This window comes from Budorcas taxicolor, chromosome 13 (genome assembly GCF_023091745.1).
Source record: "Budorcas taxicolor isolate Tak-1 chromosome 13, Takin1.1, whole genome shotgun sequence".
Taxonomy (NCBI): domain Eukaryota; kingdom Metazoa; phylum Chordata; class Mammalia; order Artiodactyla; family Bovidae; genus Budorcas; species Budorcas taxicolor.
Window position 1 is genome coordinate 26496254 of NC_068922.1, and position 18512 is coordinate 26514765.

The 18512-nt window shown below is 46.0% G+C and overlaps 1 protein-coding gene across 1 annotated transcript; it reads left to right on the top strand.

Moving 5' to 3' along the window:
• Positions 1–2959: 2959 nt before the first annotated feature.
• On the top strand, positions 2960–5868 carry GJD4 (gap junction protein delta 4). The gene is made up of 2 exons (XM_052651154.1): positions 2960–3023; positions 4928–5868. Exons 1-2 carry the CDS (start codon positions 2960–2962, stop codon positions 5866–5868), a joined length of 1005 nt encoding a protein of 334 aa, XP_052507114.1.
• The last annotated feature ends 12644 nt before the right edge of the window (positions 5869–18512 follow it).

An 18512-nucleotide genomic window follows, 5' to 3' on the forward strand; every position in this document is an offset into this window, starting at 1 on the left:
CAGAAAATAGGTGAGTAAAGAGAAGCAGAAGAGACCAGAAAAAGTGAAACTTAAGCTTCCATTATTGACTGTTTCCAGTGTCAGTTTACATGGATTAGCTCATTTAATTTGATCAATAACATGAGAGGTTGGTGTTATCATTATCCTTGTTTTTACAGCAGAGGAAATAAGACCCAGAGTCAGTAGTGACAGGACTAAGGCTCAAATCCACATCTTTTCTCGTGTTCTCTCCTCTCCTGATTCTTAAGCAGGACTGACTCCCAAGTCCAAAAGCATAGGGTAAAGGAAGCTCACTGGCCCGTGAGGGAAGCTGGCATCTAACTGTGTCTGTGGGGCCAGGGTGGCAGTCAGGGAGCAGGTGGGGTGGTGGGGGAAACCAGCAATGATGGAGTCCAGGGTCCCAGTCATGACATGGACACGGTGGGCCATGTGAGCACTCACAAGCGCACCTTCCTCAACTGAGGAAGACTGAGGAGAGGGAAGACTCTGGAAACCAACCAGAGAGGGCAAGTTGCCCCAAATGGAACCAGCAGCTGTGCCAGGTTCAGGGGTTGCAGAGTCTTGGGAGCTGCCCGGGTGGTTATTCTGGGGGTGGGATGGGAGTGCTGGGCAGGCCAGTTGGGCTTGGTGGGCCCTGCTAGACCTGGTCCCAAAGGTGATGGGCCACTGAAGAGTGTGAAGCAGTTAAAACAAAACAAAACAAAGCCTTAAGTGTTTCAAGCAAGTTGAGCCCTGGGATTTTGTTGGAGCATGGCAGATCTTGGTGTCACTCACCCAGAGAGAAAACCAGGGGAAGCGTTCAGGACGTGTAGGGAAAAGCCAAGGCTGGGAACCAGGAGGAGTAGACCCTCAGATGCCCAAGTCACTACCGTGTGCCATTCTTTATATTTTTAAGCCATTTTCATGCCGATGATCTTACTTTGCATGTCACAGCCACTCTGTGTAGGTAAAAGGCATCATCTCACTGATAAGAAAAGTGAGGCAGGAAAAGCTCTAGTGATTGGCTCAAGGTCACAACATTCTGAATCCCCATTCAGAACAGGCTCTTTAGACCCTGCAGCAAAATTCAGTCACTGCTTTCCTGAGCAATGACTTATGGGTGACTTGTGAGAGTGCCTTTTAAAATTCAGTCATTGTTGTCCTGGTCTTTCAGCTTTTAAGTCAACATCCTGTGTGGTCTATTAGGGAGCAAATATATTTTCCTTTATTTTATACTCAAACCCTTGAAATGACTATTTAAATATTTTAACTACAATTTCTCTCAGTTTCATTGTCCGTGTCAAAGCATTTGACTAAAATGTAGCACAACTATGGTTCCTTTCAAGGGGGTCAAAATGTTTTCTGTGGATGGAAACGTTCCCTATGAATGAAGATGAAAGAAGCTTTGTTGTACTCTTCCTTGGGGAATCTTTCTAGGGTTATTACCAAAGTCAAGAATAGATCAGAAATGGAGAAAAGGTAGGAGTATCAAGAAGAGCTTTCATGGAAAATTGAAATCATTCCTTTTAAAGTTGACAAATCCCACCCTGATGATAGACCCCCCAGCCTCACAGGACAGCTCTTCCCAGGTAGAAAAGTGGTGATTGTGGGATGATTTTGAGGCAACTGTGATTGATGTCAGCAGGTCCAGATGGTGATATTCTATGAAAAATCGAATGGACATTTGTTAAGCTGATTCAATAGCTGCAGCCCTGGGCTCAATGGGGGCAGGGGATACAAGTGGAGTGCATCATCTGTGAGGGTGTTTGGGGCCAGTTAGGGATGGAAATGCTAGTGATTTGAGTTTTGCACACAAGGGTTCCCAGCCTCTGGGCCACAGACCGGTACCTCCTGTCAGATCAGCAGCAGCATTAGATTAGAAATAAAGTGCACAGTAAATGCCATGTACTTTGATCATCTGGAAACCATCCCTCCACCAGGTCCATGGAAAAACTGTCTTTTGCGAAACTGGTCCCTGGTGCCAAAAAGGTTGGGAACTGTACATGCTCGGTGCTCACAACAAACACCACTTCCTGTCTGTCTCCCACAAACCCTGCTGTAAACACAGGACTATTGGGAAGAGGTGGTGATTCCCAGTGACCAGGTGGCTGCCCCAGTTTTGCATCTCGGTTCTTTGTCTCCGCATGAAGGGCTCTCATCGCTAACCCAGATAGGAAATAGCTCCCCAATGACCTAGTCCCAGGGCAGATTCCTGCTGTCATCCAAGATATAGGAATTCAGAGTTAGGACAATGATTCTCTGGGGCTCGAGTTATGATGGGTTAGTGGTAATGAATCCACCTGCCAATGATGGATACTCAGTAGATGCTGGTTCAATCCCTGGGTGAGGAAGATCCCCTGGAGAAGGAAATGACAACCCACTCCAGTATTCTTATCTGGGAAATCTCACGGACAGAGGAACCTGATGGAGTTGCATAGGGTTGCAAAGAGTCAGACACGACTGAGCATGCAGGCACCGTTCAGCGCTTCATAGAAGAGATGAAATGTGGACATTTTGGTGCTTCTTTAACCAGTGAAGATGTTATAGAAATGTTCTCAAGGAGGAAACGCCTTTTTCATAGAGACTTGCCTGGTTGACTGAACTTTTCTTTCTTGGGTTAAACATAGCCACTTCTGTTACATCCTGAGGCGTCGGCTCTCCTGGTGGAGACATGTGAGCACGGCCAGGGGCCTGGAATGTCCCAAGAGGGTAAGAATAGCCAGATGAGCGACGGCTGCTGCTGGCCTCTGGTCACTGCAGTTGTCAGGAAGGCTTTGCCTCAAACAGCTCGGGGCCGCCTCCCCTGGAGACAGAAGAACAACCTCGTGCTCCTGGGCTTGAATTGTCCCTTATCTCCAGCTCTCACCTGGGAGTATTTTGTGGCAAAGATACACATATTCTTGCAAAGATTTCGCACCTCCTTGGAGAACACAAGCTCCGGACGGCTTCAGTCACCTTGAGTCTGTGACCCCCTGGAAGCATGGACCAGTCGGACCTGCTGGGGTTCCTCGTCATCACCCTAAATTGTAACGTGACCATGGTGGGTGAGTAGTACAAACCCCTGCAGAACACAGATTCTGCCTTGGATCACTTTTCCTGGTCCTTCTCTACGAGGAAGTCTTGCCTATCCCTGGAGGAAAGGGAGCCATGGCTCAAGTTTTCCTCTAATTCTCCATCATTTCATGAGGTTCCCCATCATTTAAGCATGTCTTGGGGGTGAGCAATATTTCTCTCAAGAGGCCTCTTCTTGCTAACATTTGGGGGCTGAGTAAGTGGCAGGGGTATTTTTATCTAACTCTTCTCTGGCTACTAGGAAAAGTAACAATACAAAGTTAAGAAATTCATGCCTTGAGTCAGCTCGCTTGTTCATTTTTTTTAGGGATTATCCTTGAAGCTCCATTTGTAAAGATTAGTAAATTCTCTTGTGTACTTTAAACCAAATCCCAATTTTAGTTTTAGCCTTTTTCCCCTAACAATGAAAGTAATAAAGTTTTGATTTATTTGAGTTTGATGTAGCCAAATTAAATTTTTGGAGAGGTGTGGCTACCCTGATAAAGGGGATTGAGAAAAGGATTAAAATATATCCATGAAGTGGCTGATATTTTTCTTGTTCATTACTTTTTAAACTAAGCCAACTTAGTTTTAAAAGTTTGAGTTAATGACTTTATCACGTAATTATCATGCAATTCTCTTGAGTTGAAGTGACTTCATTGATAAAATAATTTAATTCTTCTGATGTCAGGTGATGATTTCTGCATCTCATCACAAAACAAAATATTTACAAATTATTTTGACTGGTCCTTCAACATATTCCAAAATTGTTGATTCATGACATGAAAATAGGACTTGGAAGTGATTTTGATTTCTAGGTTAGCCTCACACATTCACGATAAGTTGAAGAAAGACAGAACCTCAATTCATAATAGTTGGAATAGGGGGAAAGGAGTTCTGAATAATTGAAGAGTCTAAAAAACTGAATGTTCTTCAAGAAATCTGATTTCAAGGGCCATAAAGCAACATTAAACACAAGTCCTGCAATTACATAAGGATCATGTGGATTATTACCATAGAGAAAACTCATTGAAAATAGTAGCTTTTATTTGCTATACACAATTACAGGAAAGAACTAACATCTTTGAAAAAGTTCACTCTTTAAGAGGAAGACTTTATTTACATCAGCCCAACTTTCTAGAATTTTCAGCCCAGAGTCTGAACTAGCTGAGCCAGATTAAGCATTTTAGTTATCTATGCTTCTTTAAATCTGTCAATTTCAAAGCATTTTACAAACAAGTATAGACATAGCTCATTTTATTGTGCTTCCCAATATTACTTAAAAAAAGAAACAATTGAATGTGGCAACACTTCCTTAAGTAAGTCTTTGGTGCCGTTTTTCTGATGGCATTTGCTCACTTCCTGTCTCTGTGCCCCATTTTGGCAATTCTCGAAATATTTCCAAGTTGTTAATTGTTACTAAATTTATTCTGATGAACCGTGTGATCAGTGATCTTCAGTGTTAATACCCACTGGCTGAAGGCTCAAAGGATGGTCAGCAATTTTTAACAATGAAGTATTTTTTAGTTAAGATGTGTACATTGTCCTTATAAAGCTACTGCACACTTAATAGACCAAGGTAGAGTGAAAACATAGCTTTTATATGCACTGGGAAACCAAAAAATCCTTATGAGTTGCTTTATTGGGGCGGTCTGGATGGAAAGCGGCAGTGTCTGCAGGGTGAGCTTAGTTGAGCCCAGGGTCCACATGTTGTAAGTGCTGGTTAGATATTCATCCAGTGAGCCAACTGGCTGATAGTCTTGTTGTGACTTCAACATGCTTATCCACTTAGTTCTCCAGTCTCGGTTCTCCATTCGCCTCGGTAAGGATTTAGAACTACTAGCAGGAGATGTATTTGTATGGCTGTAATGGTGCCCTTCCTGCTGCTTCTTCCCAGGGAAGATCTGGCTTATCTTCATGGTGCTGCTGAGGATGGTGGTGCTCATCCTAGCCGGTTCACCCGTCTACCAGGACGAGCAGGAGAGGTTTGTCTGCAATACTCTGCAGCCGGGATGCGCCAACGTCTGCTATGACATCTTCGCCCCCGTGTCCCACCTGCGATTCTGGCTGATCCAGAGCGTGTCTGTCCTCCTTCCGTCCGCGGTCTTCGGCGTCTACGTGCTGCACAAAGGAGCTGAGCTGGCCGCACGCAGATCCCATGGGCCGGAGGATGCCTCGGAGGACCATGACGCCCCACGGCTGACCCCCGGGGCCAGGCGCTGCCTGACGGTGCCAGACTATTCCTCGGGCTACGTGGTCCACCTCTGCCTCCGGACCTTGACCGAGGCAGCTTTCGGTGCCCTGCATTACCTCCTCTTCGGATTCTTGGTCCCCAAGAGGTTCTCTTGCACGCACCCTCCTTGCACCAGCGTGGTGGACTGTTACGTCTCCCGACCCACGGAGAAGTCCATCCTGATGCTTTTCGTCTGGGCGATGTGCGCGCTGTCCTTTCTGCTTACTGTCGCCGACCTGGTCTGCAGCGTGTGCTGGAAGACACGAGGGCGACCCGGTGGGGCCCGGAGGAGACCGTTTCCAGGGGCAAGGGATGCGGCGCCTGAGGGACGCGGGGCGCGGGAGGGGCTAGGGGTGCACGAGGGACGCGGTGAGCGCGCTCGCACGGGACTGGGGACCCGAGGGCCGGGCGCGCACAGCCCCGCTGCGGAGCCCGCCGCGCCCGGGAGCCTGGAGCTGCCGGGGGAGGACGAGAGCGACGCGTTGTCCTCAGCCAGCGACCAGCCGCGCTTGGCCCGGCCCGGAGCGGCGGCCCCGGTGTGGGAAGAGCGCCCCTGCGCGCCGCGTGCCCCGCTTTCCGGCCCCGGCAAGTCCGAGTGGGTGTGAGTCCCGGCATCCCACCCCAGGAACCCGAACGCGGCGACCATCCGCACCGCAGAAAGGCAAGCCGGCGGGACAGACGGACTTCGCAGGAGGCTCTGATGCAGGTCACCAAAGATTTAATTTAGATAAAGCCTTTCGGGGGAGGGGCGAACGTCCTAGGTGTTCAAATGCGGATGGGTTAACCCAAGAGCATCAGGCCCCTGAATTTGCTGCTCTCTGATTCTATTGTCTTATTTTATCCTGTAGGTTGAAAAGCACATCCTCTTGCATTTACAGAGCTTCGATTAATATGTTAATGTTTTCGAAGGAGTTGTGTTTTTTTTGGGGGGGGGGGGTGGTTTGTTTTGTTTTTCTACTTAGCTAAAAACGGCATCTGTTAGGAACTTCATGCATAGAGGGATGTATTCGTTTAACTTCTCCAGACTCCTTTAATAAAATTAATGCTGATTGCATTGAGATCTCGCACTTCTTACTTCACTGTGTCACAGGAGAAGCCACAAATGCAGGAGATCTGGCTAAAAACCATTGGGGTCTTCTGTGGGGGCATCTTGAGTGGTTATTGCATGTGGGTGTGAGGTGCACAAGCTGAGGAGTGGCCACTGGCTTGCTTAGTGTTGCTGGGCATGCCGGCTGGGTGGCTGTCCTCACTGAGCAGAGGGGAGCACTTTGGCTGCTGATGGCAAAACTAGGGTTGTCACAGGGCTTCCAGTCCTGGCTGACTCTCCCCTGGCCCTGGGGACAGTCCTACCGTTAGGGCTGCCCTAAGGGTCTTCATTCATGTCCCAAATGAGAAAGGCTGGGGGTGTTCCAGCCTTGTACTGTGGGCTGATGACCTGGGGAGGAGGTACCCTACAGACACAGCAGTGTCATCTTCCAGGGGAGCTCCCTGCCATCGACTCTGCTCTCCTCCCTTTGCCCTGATTTTGGTCCAGGTGCTGCCAAGTTGGAGCGGAGTCTGTTAGAGCCTCCATGCTCCCTTCAACTGCCATGTGGAGGACACAGTGCAGCCGAAGTTGGGGTAAGGCTGTTCCTCTTCACCAGGAGGAAGGAAGAGCCACTAGGTTGTCTTCCTAGAATGGATGAAGTGCCTCAGGTCCACGAATGCCCAACACTGCAGAAGCCAGCAGATAGTGAAACAAGGGAACCAAGGCACCCAGGGAAACAGCAGTCACTTTTTAAAAGTGTTCTAAAGATAACCTTGACAGTGAAATATCTGTTGGAATGAGGAGTGACCTCCTTGATCTGTCTACAGAGTATCAAAGCCAGTGATTAAAACTTAAAAAAAAATCATACAAAATAGGTCTTAGCATAAAGCTCATTGAATGAATGAATCTGTTTTAACTTTGCAGTAAATCTCTCTCCTACTCTCTGACTCTGTCTGTCTCTCTTGATTGCTCATCAGCCTATTCAAAACCATGAACCATGACTCAGACCCCTTTGTTTGAAACTTAGATCAATGTCACACATAGCAAGTGCTCGATAAATGTGATTTTTGAGCCTGATATCCCTGAAGTATTCGGGGAAAGATCTGTTTCTTGTCCCTTGCAGTATGCAGTTCTGGTGTACTTTTGAGTTTGGGCAGTCTTACAGACATAAGAATTCTCTAGGGGCTTCATTGCTATTTTAAAAATAAGTTCCTCAGGACCGCTCCAAGCCCCAATGTGAGCCTTGATAATGTTGAGTGAAGAAAGGAAATCAAATTAACAAATATTGGTGGGGTGCCCGGCTGAGTGAGTGATAGCCGCTCAGTTGTGTCTGACTCTTTGTGACCCCATAGACTGTAGCCTGCCAAGCTTCTTTGCCCATGGGATTCTCCACGCAAGAATACTGGAGTGGGTTGCTATCTGGGTAACTCCTGGGAAAGGGAACTAGTGAGGGCTGAGCAGGGACTCCCTCCTGGCCATGGCCCCAGAGAGGACTGAGTGGGCCCTGTTCTCCTATGAGTTCTCTGAGTGCGTGCTCAGGTTTGGCTTTATAAATGGCACTGGTATTTGGGTTTATTGGTAAGGGCTGCTTGGGCTTCTCAGTTGATGTCCCAAATCCCACTATTAGAGGAAGAGCCTGGAGATTTATTCTATGGAAAACTGTACATGGCATTCAGAGTAATGGAGACCAAGAGAGGCAGAGAGATACAGTGTTGAGGGTAGGACCCCATGCCCGTCATTTCTTGGCCAGGTCACTCCCTTCCTCTGGGCCTCAGTTTCTTTCTGTGAGGAAAGAGGGCCTGCAATGACGGGTGCAGCTGTCAGCCCTTTTAACATCAATAGGGGCTGGTTTACCAGGCCCAAAGTTTATCAGGCCTGGTCCACCTGCCTGAGCACAGGTTTCCATAAATGAAAATGGTCAGAACAGGAGAGACTTGCCTGTGCCAGGGAGAGCTGCCCTGGAGGAGAGATGGGCACTTCACGAAAGTGGGGAGGGGGCTCTGAGGATGACTCACTGACTCCCCACTCGGCTCAGTGATGGCAGAGGCTGCACGGACAGACGTGGGGTCATCTGCTGTGACCCCCACTGTGAGAGCAAGATTGCAGAAGGGCTTGGTGTGTTCTGGAGCATGGTTGGTTGCATCCACTTCATAGTAACTGCCTCATCAGAACAACACAGAGGGCGGTGAGCCTCCTCTTCTCTTTCACACAGGCTGCTGTACATCGCCCCTGGTTTGTGACAAGTTCTGAAGCCTTCAAAGATCTTTTCTAGTTATCCCTTAGAAAGAGGGGGGAAAAGTTTTTCAGATTCTGTCCAAGAAAAGGTTAAAAAAAGTAGAAAATGGTGTGGCTATCATCCTCCTTGCCAAGATTTCAGTCCACCTCTCTGTATCTTGGGGCTTCTTTGGTTCCTCAGTGGTAAAGAAACTGCCTGCCAATGCAGGAGATATGGGTTTGATCCCTGGGCCAGGAAGATCCCCTGGAGGAGGAAATGGCAGCTCCTAGGAAATCCCATGGACAGAGGAGTCTGGCGGGCTACAGTTCATGGGGTTTCCAAAGACCTGGACACACCTCGGTGACTAAACAGCAACAGCAAACCTGCATCTTGGGCATGCTGGGTGAATACAAGACGGTTCAGGGGCTTGGATTCCTCCCACGGAGCATTACAGAGTCACCCGCTGCCCAAGGCAGAGGCAGCAGGAATTAGGTAATTGTACCTGCTCTAACAGGTCACCCCAATTTGAGATTCTTAGCACAGCAGTTTCATAAAGAGCTGCATTTTCTGACGGATGGACAGCTTTCCTCTGGGTGGTGACTTGGGGCTCCTCCCATCCTAGGCTCTACTATCTTCTGCCCATGATGCCAAGATTGCTGTGGCAGAGACCAGAACTGTTTCGAGGCCAGGTCAGGAAGGGCCCTAGCATACCCAGCTAGAGCTCAGTCCTAAGGGCTCAGAAGGCTGCGAATGGTGGTTGAGTTATACAGCTGGCCCTCTGCATCTTTGGGTGAATTGGTTTCAGCCAACTATGGATCTAAAATTTTAAAAAAGATCCTGGAAAGTTCCAAAATGCCAAATTGGATTTGCTGCATGCAGACAACTATCTACACAACATTTACATTGTATTTACAACTATTTGCATAGCATTTACTTTGTATTAGATATTGTGTCATCTAGAGATGATTTAAAGTATAAGGGAGGGTGCACTTGGGTTGTAAGCAAACACTAGGCCATTTTCTATAAGAGACAGGAACATCTGTGGATTTTGGAACCAATTTCTAGCAGTTGGTGAGAGATGACCATGTGTCCAGGAAGAAGGAGGAAAAGTTAGGGCCAACAGTTGGCCAGTGTTCGCGTCAGGCAGCAACTGTTCCCTGGGTACCTGCCCTGTGGGAGGGATTTAATACCTTTTCAGTGGCCAATGAACCAGTCTCAGGAGAGAAGATAAGCAAGGATGTTGGCTTAGGTCCTTGGACGGGATGCACTGGGGTTGCAGAGCAGAGAAAGGAGGTGATGCAGATGCAGAGAACCCACAGAAAAGGGTCTGGACCCCGAATCTCTTGTACTCAGGACTGTGTTCTTAGACAGAAACGTTTCAGGTGGGAAAGAATCTTAGTAGGTATTAAGTGCACAGCGATGGTCTTTGCTCAGTATGAATGGTTTGTTAGATGCTGTGTAAGTCTAGCTTTCCAGGTTAGATTTCCAGAAATCTTCCTGAGTTAGTGTTCTGGCTGCAGTGAGGACCAGCTGGTGGAACCCAGCACTGAGCCACCATACCTGGGCCTGGCTCCCTCTGATACAGATGTGCAAGACAGCATGTGAGGGTCAGTGAGATGATGCTCCTGCTCAGCGCAGAGAGCGATTATTTACAGAAAGAATACACGTGACTCTTTTTTGGTAGGATGCTAGAATCCACTTTGAAAATCTACTTCAAATTTTTCTGTGTGGATCTGGTTTTCAGCAGGAGGTGAGGAGGAGGCTGGGGCTCTGCAGTGAAGACTTGCCCAGCGTCCCCTCCTGCAGCGGATCTTTCTCCGCCCCTAGTGCAGCATCTGAACTGCAGGGGCCGGGATGGCAGCCGAGCCTGTGAGTCCCGCCAGCTGTGCTATGGTTGTTCTGTGGGAGAAATACTTCCTAGAAAGGGAACAGCTGTCACCCCACCTTCCCCATTTGAAACAGAGGAATGTACACTTTCTTCCCTCTTGTCCAGCATAGAGGGAATCTCTCCCTTGAGCAGCTCTCTCCTCCATGCTGTGACCCGAGAGAGAGATGTGAGCGGCAGAAAAGAGAGCTGAAAGAAGTGACTGATTTTTCTCAGAGGCTCCACTCAATGAAATGAGTTTCATGGAGAATTTAGGAAATCAAAAATCAAATGCAAAACTAGACTTTATTTTTTCTTTTATGATTATTTTCACAATTGATGAAATGTATGTGTTTATTGATTTAGCTGTGTCAGGTCTCCGTGTCGGCACACAGGATCTTTCACTGAGGCCCACAGACTCTCTAGCTGTGGCTCAATGGCTTAGTTTCTCTGAGGCATGTGGGACCTTTGTTCCCCAACCAGGGATCGAATCAGAGTCCCCTGCATTGCAAGGTGAATTCTTAACCACTGAACCACATGAAAGGCCCCAAAGCTGGATTTCAGTAATAAGTTTCTTCCATCCCCAGACAGGCAGAGTGCAGAAGCATGTGACCCATGTAAAGGATGGAATGATTGTGTAGCGTGTGCCTCTGGCCAACGGGAGTCCACATTCTAGTTGTTCAGTTGCTCGGTCGTGTCTGACTCTTTGTTACCCCATGGACTGCAGCATGCCAGGCTTCCCTGTCCTTCACCATCTCCCAGAGTTTGTTCAACTCATGTCCATTGAGTCGGTGGTGCCATCTAACAATCTCATTCTCTGTTGATCCCTTCTCCTGCCCATAATCTTTCCCAGCATCAGGGCCTTTTCTACTGAATCAGCTCTTTGCATCAGGTGGCCAATGTATTGGAGTTTCAGCTTCAACATCAATCCTTCCAATGAATATTCAGGGTTGATTTCCTTTAGGATTGACTGATTTGATCTGCTTGCTGTCCAAGGGACTCTCAAGAGTCTTCTCCAACACCACAGTTCAAAAGTATCAATTCTTCGGCGTTCAGCCTTCTTTATGGTCCAACTCTCACATCTATATGTGACTAGTGGAAAAAACCATAGCTTTGACTAGACAGACTTTATTGGCAAAGTAATGTCTCTGCTTTTTAATATGCTGTCTAGGTTGGTCATAGCTTTTCTTCCAAGAAGCGAGTGTCTTTTAATTTTATGGCTACAGTTACCATCCACAGTGATTTGGAGCCCAGTCTGTCACTGTTTCCATTGTTTTCCCGTCTGTTTGCCATGAAGTGATGGGACCGGGTGCCATGATCTTAGTTTTTTGAATGTTGAGTTTTAAGCCTGGTTTATCACTCTCCTCTTTCATCTCGTTCACCTTCATCAAGAGGCTCTTGAGTTCCTCTTCACTTTCTGCCATAAGGGTGGTGTCATCTGCATATCTGAGGTTATTGATATTTCTCCTGGCCATCTTGATTCTAGCTTGTACTTCATCCAGCCCAGCATTTCGTATGATGTACCCTGCATGTAAGTTAAATAAGTAGGGTGACAATATATGGCCTTGACATACTCCTTTCCCGATTTGGAAGCAGCCCACTGTTCCATGTTCAGTTCTAACTGTTGGTTCTTGGCCTGCATACAGGTTTCACAGGAGGCAGGTAAGGTGGTCTGGCATTTCCATCTCTTTAATAATTTTCCACAGTTTATTGTGATCTGTACAGTCAAAGGCTTTATTGTAGTCAATGAAGCAGAAGTTTTTTTTTTTCTGTTTTCTCTTGCTTTTTTCTGATTCAGCAGATGTTGGCAATTTAATCTCTGGTTCCTCTGCCTTTTCTAAATCCTAGGCTCCCAGTCAGTTGCCCTCCTGGGTTAACTGGATGGGTTTCTCTCCCTGCAGTCCTCTTTCCCTCTGCTGGTGGGTGCTTCTTGCTCTCCATACAGCCCCTGTCTGCATTTTATCAATAGGCTGAGAAATGAGATTTCAAATTAACAGAGATACTTTGATTAACCAGTATTTATTCAGCTCCAGGTTTGCACCTAGCACGTAATATCTTGCTTTTGTCTCTTTCCGTGAGTCTAAAAGAAAAACAAAACAAAACATCAGCTTATTACCAGCTGATTGAGAGGCCAGCAAACCAGTAGAAATCTAACTAAAGGCCATTGTTCCAGTTTAAACAACTCGTCCAGTTTCTGTGAACTTTGATTTTCTCTGCGCTGAAAGGTGGATGTAAGGATTGCCTTACTGTTCGGGATGCTCCCAGTCTCCTTCCCATCTCCTTTCTGACCAGCAGAGGCCTCCCCTGGACCATATTTAGGATGCGGTGCTTCTAAGCACCAAGATGTTAATTTATTCCTGAAGGCGCCCCTAGAGCATTTTCACTCTGCTCCATTCTTACTTATTTCCACCCAGAAAAAGAGGATTTAAGAAATCCCAGCAGCAGATCTGGGAATTGTTTTAGGTTAACTTTGGAAAACAGAAGGGGTGAGAAATTCGGGCTGAAGGAGTAATTGTAGGCACTCAGGTCTCCTGGGAAGGAGTTCATTTAACAAGACAATGGTTTATCCTCTTGGGGTTGAGAAGCGGCCCCTTATATCGACTTTACTTGATTTTTGCCTATAGTGTCTGATTGTCCATTTCTCTGGCTTTTGCACGTGTTCAGGCTGCAAACTGCAAATGTTTGGCCTGAGAGGCAGGTTTCTAACATAAGATGGACAATGATGGCTGAGACTGGCAGAGAGGGAGTTCAGGCAAGATTGTGCACAACCCCATGGTGTGAGTACCCAGGAAACTCGTGGTGGACGTGCCAACAAACACAAAGGACAGGGGCTGCGTGGAGAGCATGTGCGATTCATGCATGAGTCCTCCTTCCAACCTGTTTCCTAAACTGCCACAAGAATTCCTCTCTGGCTGTAACTTGTCACAGAAGGTGTCTGCAAAGGTGCATGAGGTTTTCCCCCCTGGGTGTATGAAACGATGTGTTACTTTGTCTTTTAGAGTTCTCCTTTTCTTGTGCTTTAAAAGGTTAAAGTGCTTTTGATGTCAGAAAGAGTATTTGAGAGGCAATTAAATGTTTGTAATTGGTCTTCCTCACCTGGGATATTTGATCCGAAGAAAGCCTCAGGCATTGTTAAAGTTGACACCGAGCATATCTAGTGCTGTTTCCTTCCAAAATTAAAAATTCGGTCATTTTATACATGTGGCTGTGAGGAGGAAGTAAAGTCTTACGCTAAAGCAGGTCCATCAGCTTTTGCTCTGTGCCCAGAATGTTTCTTCAGAGAGAAGTTGAGAAGCTGTTCTCTGGGGATGATGAAATGTTTCCATTCCCTCGCCAGCTGAGGGCTCTGGGAACATTAGCTTTTCGTTTATTTGTTTGTCTTTGTTTCCTCATCTATTAAAAAAAGTGTCACCTTTTGGAAATAAATGGAAGATACTGAAAATGACTTATTACGTCTGTGTATTTATTGAGCATCTTTTTTATGCCTGGTACTTGTACAAGGTAAGGGATGAATTACTAGAGAAAGATAAGGAAGACCATTCTTGTATTTGAGCATGTCTTTTGATGAGATGTTTGGGGCATAAATGCAGACAACATATACTTAAAAATTAAATTTTATGGTCCAGACTTGGATATTCCACCATCCAATTTCTTTTGTTTATAAATAGACCACTATTGAGCTGATGGCAAAACTTCTTCCCAGGAGAAGGGAATTGGGCTGCCTCCCTTACTCTCGTGGCGGTTGGACATGGGGCGTTAAGTAACCACCCCTTCCTGGACTCCTCGCGTGCCCCTCTCTCAGGGACCTGCCTCCTCACTGCCCTCTGGCCAGGGCTCTTCACCCAGACTTCACTCCGGGGGCAGGGGTGCGGGGGCGGGGCTCCCAAGCCCGTTCCATCCAGCATTTGGCATCTTAGAGTCTTCCATCTGCCAGGAGCCTTAGTGACTTGAACTTGACCAGCTAATCTTACACCTGGGGATATGAAGGTCCAGGAAGGTGAGATCACTCATCTAAGATAATCTGGCCAGTTGGTGGCCAAACCTTCTCACTCCCAGCTGGTTTTGGTCCTTCCATCACTCCCAGATGCTTTCTTGAAGACAGTCAGAATGAGTTATTGTTCACAAAGGTGAATGTTAGCAATACTGTAGGCTTCGAGGAGGTTAATAAATTAATAGAGGGTCCCCATTTGTGTATGTGTACTCAGTGTCTCAGTTGTGTCCCCACAGAGTATATTCTTTTCCATATTATTTTCCATTATGCTTTATTACAAGACACTGAATATAATTCCCTGTGCTATACAGTAGGACTTTGTGTTTCTTGTTTGTTTTTCTTTGGCTGCACTGGGTTTTTGTTGTGGTACAAGAGATCTTCAATCTTCATTACAACATGAGGGATCTTTAGATGCAACATGGAAACGATCTGTTGTGACCTGTGGGATGTGGCTCCCTGACCAGGGATTGAACCTGAGTCCCCTGCATTGGCAGTATGAAGTCTTAGCCACTGGAGCACCAGGGAAGTCCCAGGACCCTGTGGTTTTAATAAATGAGTCTTTAATGTGGTGTTTGAGGTTGTATGAAAAGTCTACGGTAGGATTACCTAGATGTCCATCAGCAGATGAATGGATAAGAAAGCTGTGGTACATATACACAATGGAGTATTACTCAGCCGTTAAAAAGAATTCATTTGAATCAGTTCTGATGAGATGGATGAAACTGGAGCTGATTATACAGAGTGAAGTAAGCCAGAAAGAAAAACACCAATACAGTATACTAACACATATATATGGAATTTAGAAAGATGGCAATGACGACCCTGTATGCAAGACAGGAAAAAAGACGCAGCTGTGTATAACGGACTTTTGGACTCAGAGGGAGAGGGAGAGGGTGGGATGATATGGAAGAATGGCATTCTATCATGTATACTATCATGTAAGAATTGAATCGCTAGTCTATGTCTGACGCAGGATACAGCATGCTTGGGGCTGGTGCATGGGGATGACCCACAGAGATGTTATGGGGAGGGAGGTGGGAGGGGGGTTCATGTTTGGGAACACATGTAAGAATTAAAGATTTTAAAATTAAAAAAATAAAAAACTTAATACTAAAAAAAAAAAAGTCTATGGTAGAAGAAGAATGCAATTGTTTGAATGCAAGTTAGTATGGCAAACATTTCTTGAAGTTAAAAAAGTTATAATGGAAATATAAGAACATAGAAGTTTTGAAATAATGCCCCCAATGTTCCTCTATAACCCAATAGCATAATCTGTTTGTATTCTTTAGCTTCTTAGGTGTTAAAATTTATAACTTCATTTGTAATACTTCTCTTCTGCCTTTTCCCCTTGCTAACAAAGCATCCACATTGTCTGTGGTTCTCTGATCTTTATCACCCATTTGACTGGATGGGGAATAATCCACCAAGTGATGGTGCTGATCAATAACCCCAGCCTCTGCTATAGAACATTCAGGGTGCTGTTGAATAAAGTGCTTCTAGGTTTTTGATGTTAGAAAATAAAATGGCATGGGCACACAAGTCTTTTCTCTTATTGGGTTGTTTCCTTATGATAAACTTTCAGAAAATTTGTACTGAAGTCTGCACACATTCTCCACTGACTGTGAAGCCAGTGTTGACTCCAGGCCAACTATTTGTGATGCTGCCATAATTTCATGGGGTGAGTTTAAAATGCTAACCTTGAAGATGCCATTTTCCTCTGGGGCTTTGTGTAGAACTTGGGGAAGTTCCCTCTGAGTAGATGACGTGTCTGAGCCCCACACTAAGTCTGTTAGTGACGTTGCCCTTGGGCATGAAACTGAGTCACAGTGACACAGGTTAGTTAACATTTTAGTAACTAACCAGTTAGTAAATAGTCATCCTTACATCTTTGAGAATTTAAATCGAATAAGATTTACAAGTTGGGCCAACTTTTCAAAGAACTTGATCAGCTAGGTGTGTTTAAATGCCCTCCAGGTTGTAATTATTTAAATCATGATTTTCTCTCATTCTTGAGGAAATTGCCTCCCCAGGATAAATTTCAGTTCAGATTAAACTAAAGAACACAATTTTGGGTCTTTCAGCCTGTGACTTGAGGCTGTCTCGATTGGTCTTGCCCTGTTCCTGGGCTCTTCTGCTCCATCTGTTTTATTTCAACTTGGCAGCCCCAGATGCATGCACACCTGGAAGTAAGGATGCTGAACGGCTGTTCTAGAGGTGGTGAAACACGGATGGCTCTGATAGGTGGGAATGAGGAAGAGGGACGAGATCATGGGTGCTTGGTTCAGTTCAGTTGAGTTGCTCAGTTGTGTCTGACTCTTTATGACCTCATGGACGGCAGCACACCAGGCCTCCCTGTCCATCACCAACTCCCAGAGCTTGCTTAAACTCATGTCCATTGAGTCGCTGATGCCATCCAATCATCTCATCCTCTGTCGTCCCCTTCTCCTCCTGCCTTCAATCTTTCCCAGCATCAGGGTATTTTCTAATGACTCACTTCTTCACATTAGGTGGCCAAAGTATTGGAACTTCAGCTTCAGTATCAGTCCTTCCAATGAATATTCAGGACTGATTTCCTTTAGGATTGACTGGTTTGATCTCCTTGTAGTCCAAGGGACTCTCAAGAGTCTTCTCCAACACCACAGTTCAAAAGCATCCATTCTTCAGTGCTTGTCTTTTATTTATGGTCCAGCTCTCACATCCACACATGAATACAGGAAAAACCATAGCTTTGACTAGATGGACCTTTGACTAGATGGCAAAGTAATGTCTCTGCTTTCCAATGTGCTGTCTAGGCTGGTCATAGCTTCTCTTCCAAGGAGCTAGTGTCTTTTAATTTCAAGGCTGCAATCACCATCTGCAGTGATTTTGGAGCCCAAGAAAATAAAGTCTGTAATGTTTTGTTTCTCCATCTATTTGTCATGAAGTGATGGGACTGGATGCCATGATCTTTGTTTTTTGAATGTTGAGTTTTAAGCCAGTTTTTTCACTCTCCTGTTTCACTTTCATCAAGAGGCTCTTTACTTCCTCTTCACTTTCTGCCATAAGGGTGGCGTCATCTGCATTTCTGAAGTTATTGATATTTCTTCCTGCAGTCTTGATGCCAGCTTGTGCTTCATCCAGCCGGGCATTTCGCATGATGTACTCTGCATATAAGTTTAATAAGCAGGGTGACAATATATAGCCTTGACGTACTCCTTTCCCAATTTGGAACCAGTCTGTTATTCCATGTCCAGTTCTAACTGTTGCTTCTTGACCTGAAAACAGGCTTCTCAGGAGGCAGGTAAGAAGGTCTGGTATTCCCATCTCTTTGTAACTTTCACCAAAGAGGAAACCTTAATGCAATATGGATGCTGATGATTTCTGCTTTGGAACTGCTGAGGCTGAGTCATTCGTGAAGCATTTAGGAGGAGATCCCCAGCCGGAAGTTCGATTTACTGGACAGGAACTCAGAGAGGGGTTTGGCAGGAGATAGATTTGGGAATAAACAGCACAGAACTGCTATCAAATCCTTGGATATTTGTGCCCACACTCTACCGTTTGCTTCAGGCAACTCCACACCTCCTTGGTGTTTAATAAACAATTTTTAATGTGACGTTTTAGAAGAAACTTTAAGCTATAGGATGACAGCAGTACAGAGAGGGAGGTTTGAAGACATGAGATAAAGGGAGGGATCAGTAACAGAACAGTTATTTGACCTGATGGAGGATCAAAGAACGCATGTGAGTGGATCATTGGGAGCAGAGGGGAGACATCTCCTTGGAGACTGGAGGCAAGGGGGCAAGAGAGGAGCTGACATGATGCTCACAGGAGGGCAGGGAGCTTCTTTAGGCAAATGCGTTTGGAGACAGTCTGAAACAGCTGCTGTACGGGAGGCAGGAGGAAGCTGGCCGAGGAGCCATGTGAGATCAGTCAGTTCCCTGCGGCCGCAGGAGCAGAGCACTGATTGCCTACTGCATGTCAGCATGGAGGTCAGGTCACTCGCTCCTCCCGGTAGCCCTGAAGGTACCACTGGATGGATTAAGAAAACAGGCTCACTGGTCACTTTCTCAGGGTCACACAGTGAAGGAAATTGGATTAGGAATTTAAATCTGACTCCAAAACCTGTGTTATTTCTCCACACCCCACCACCTCTCATGAGATTTTGGCTCGTTA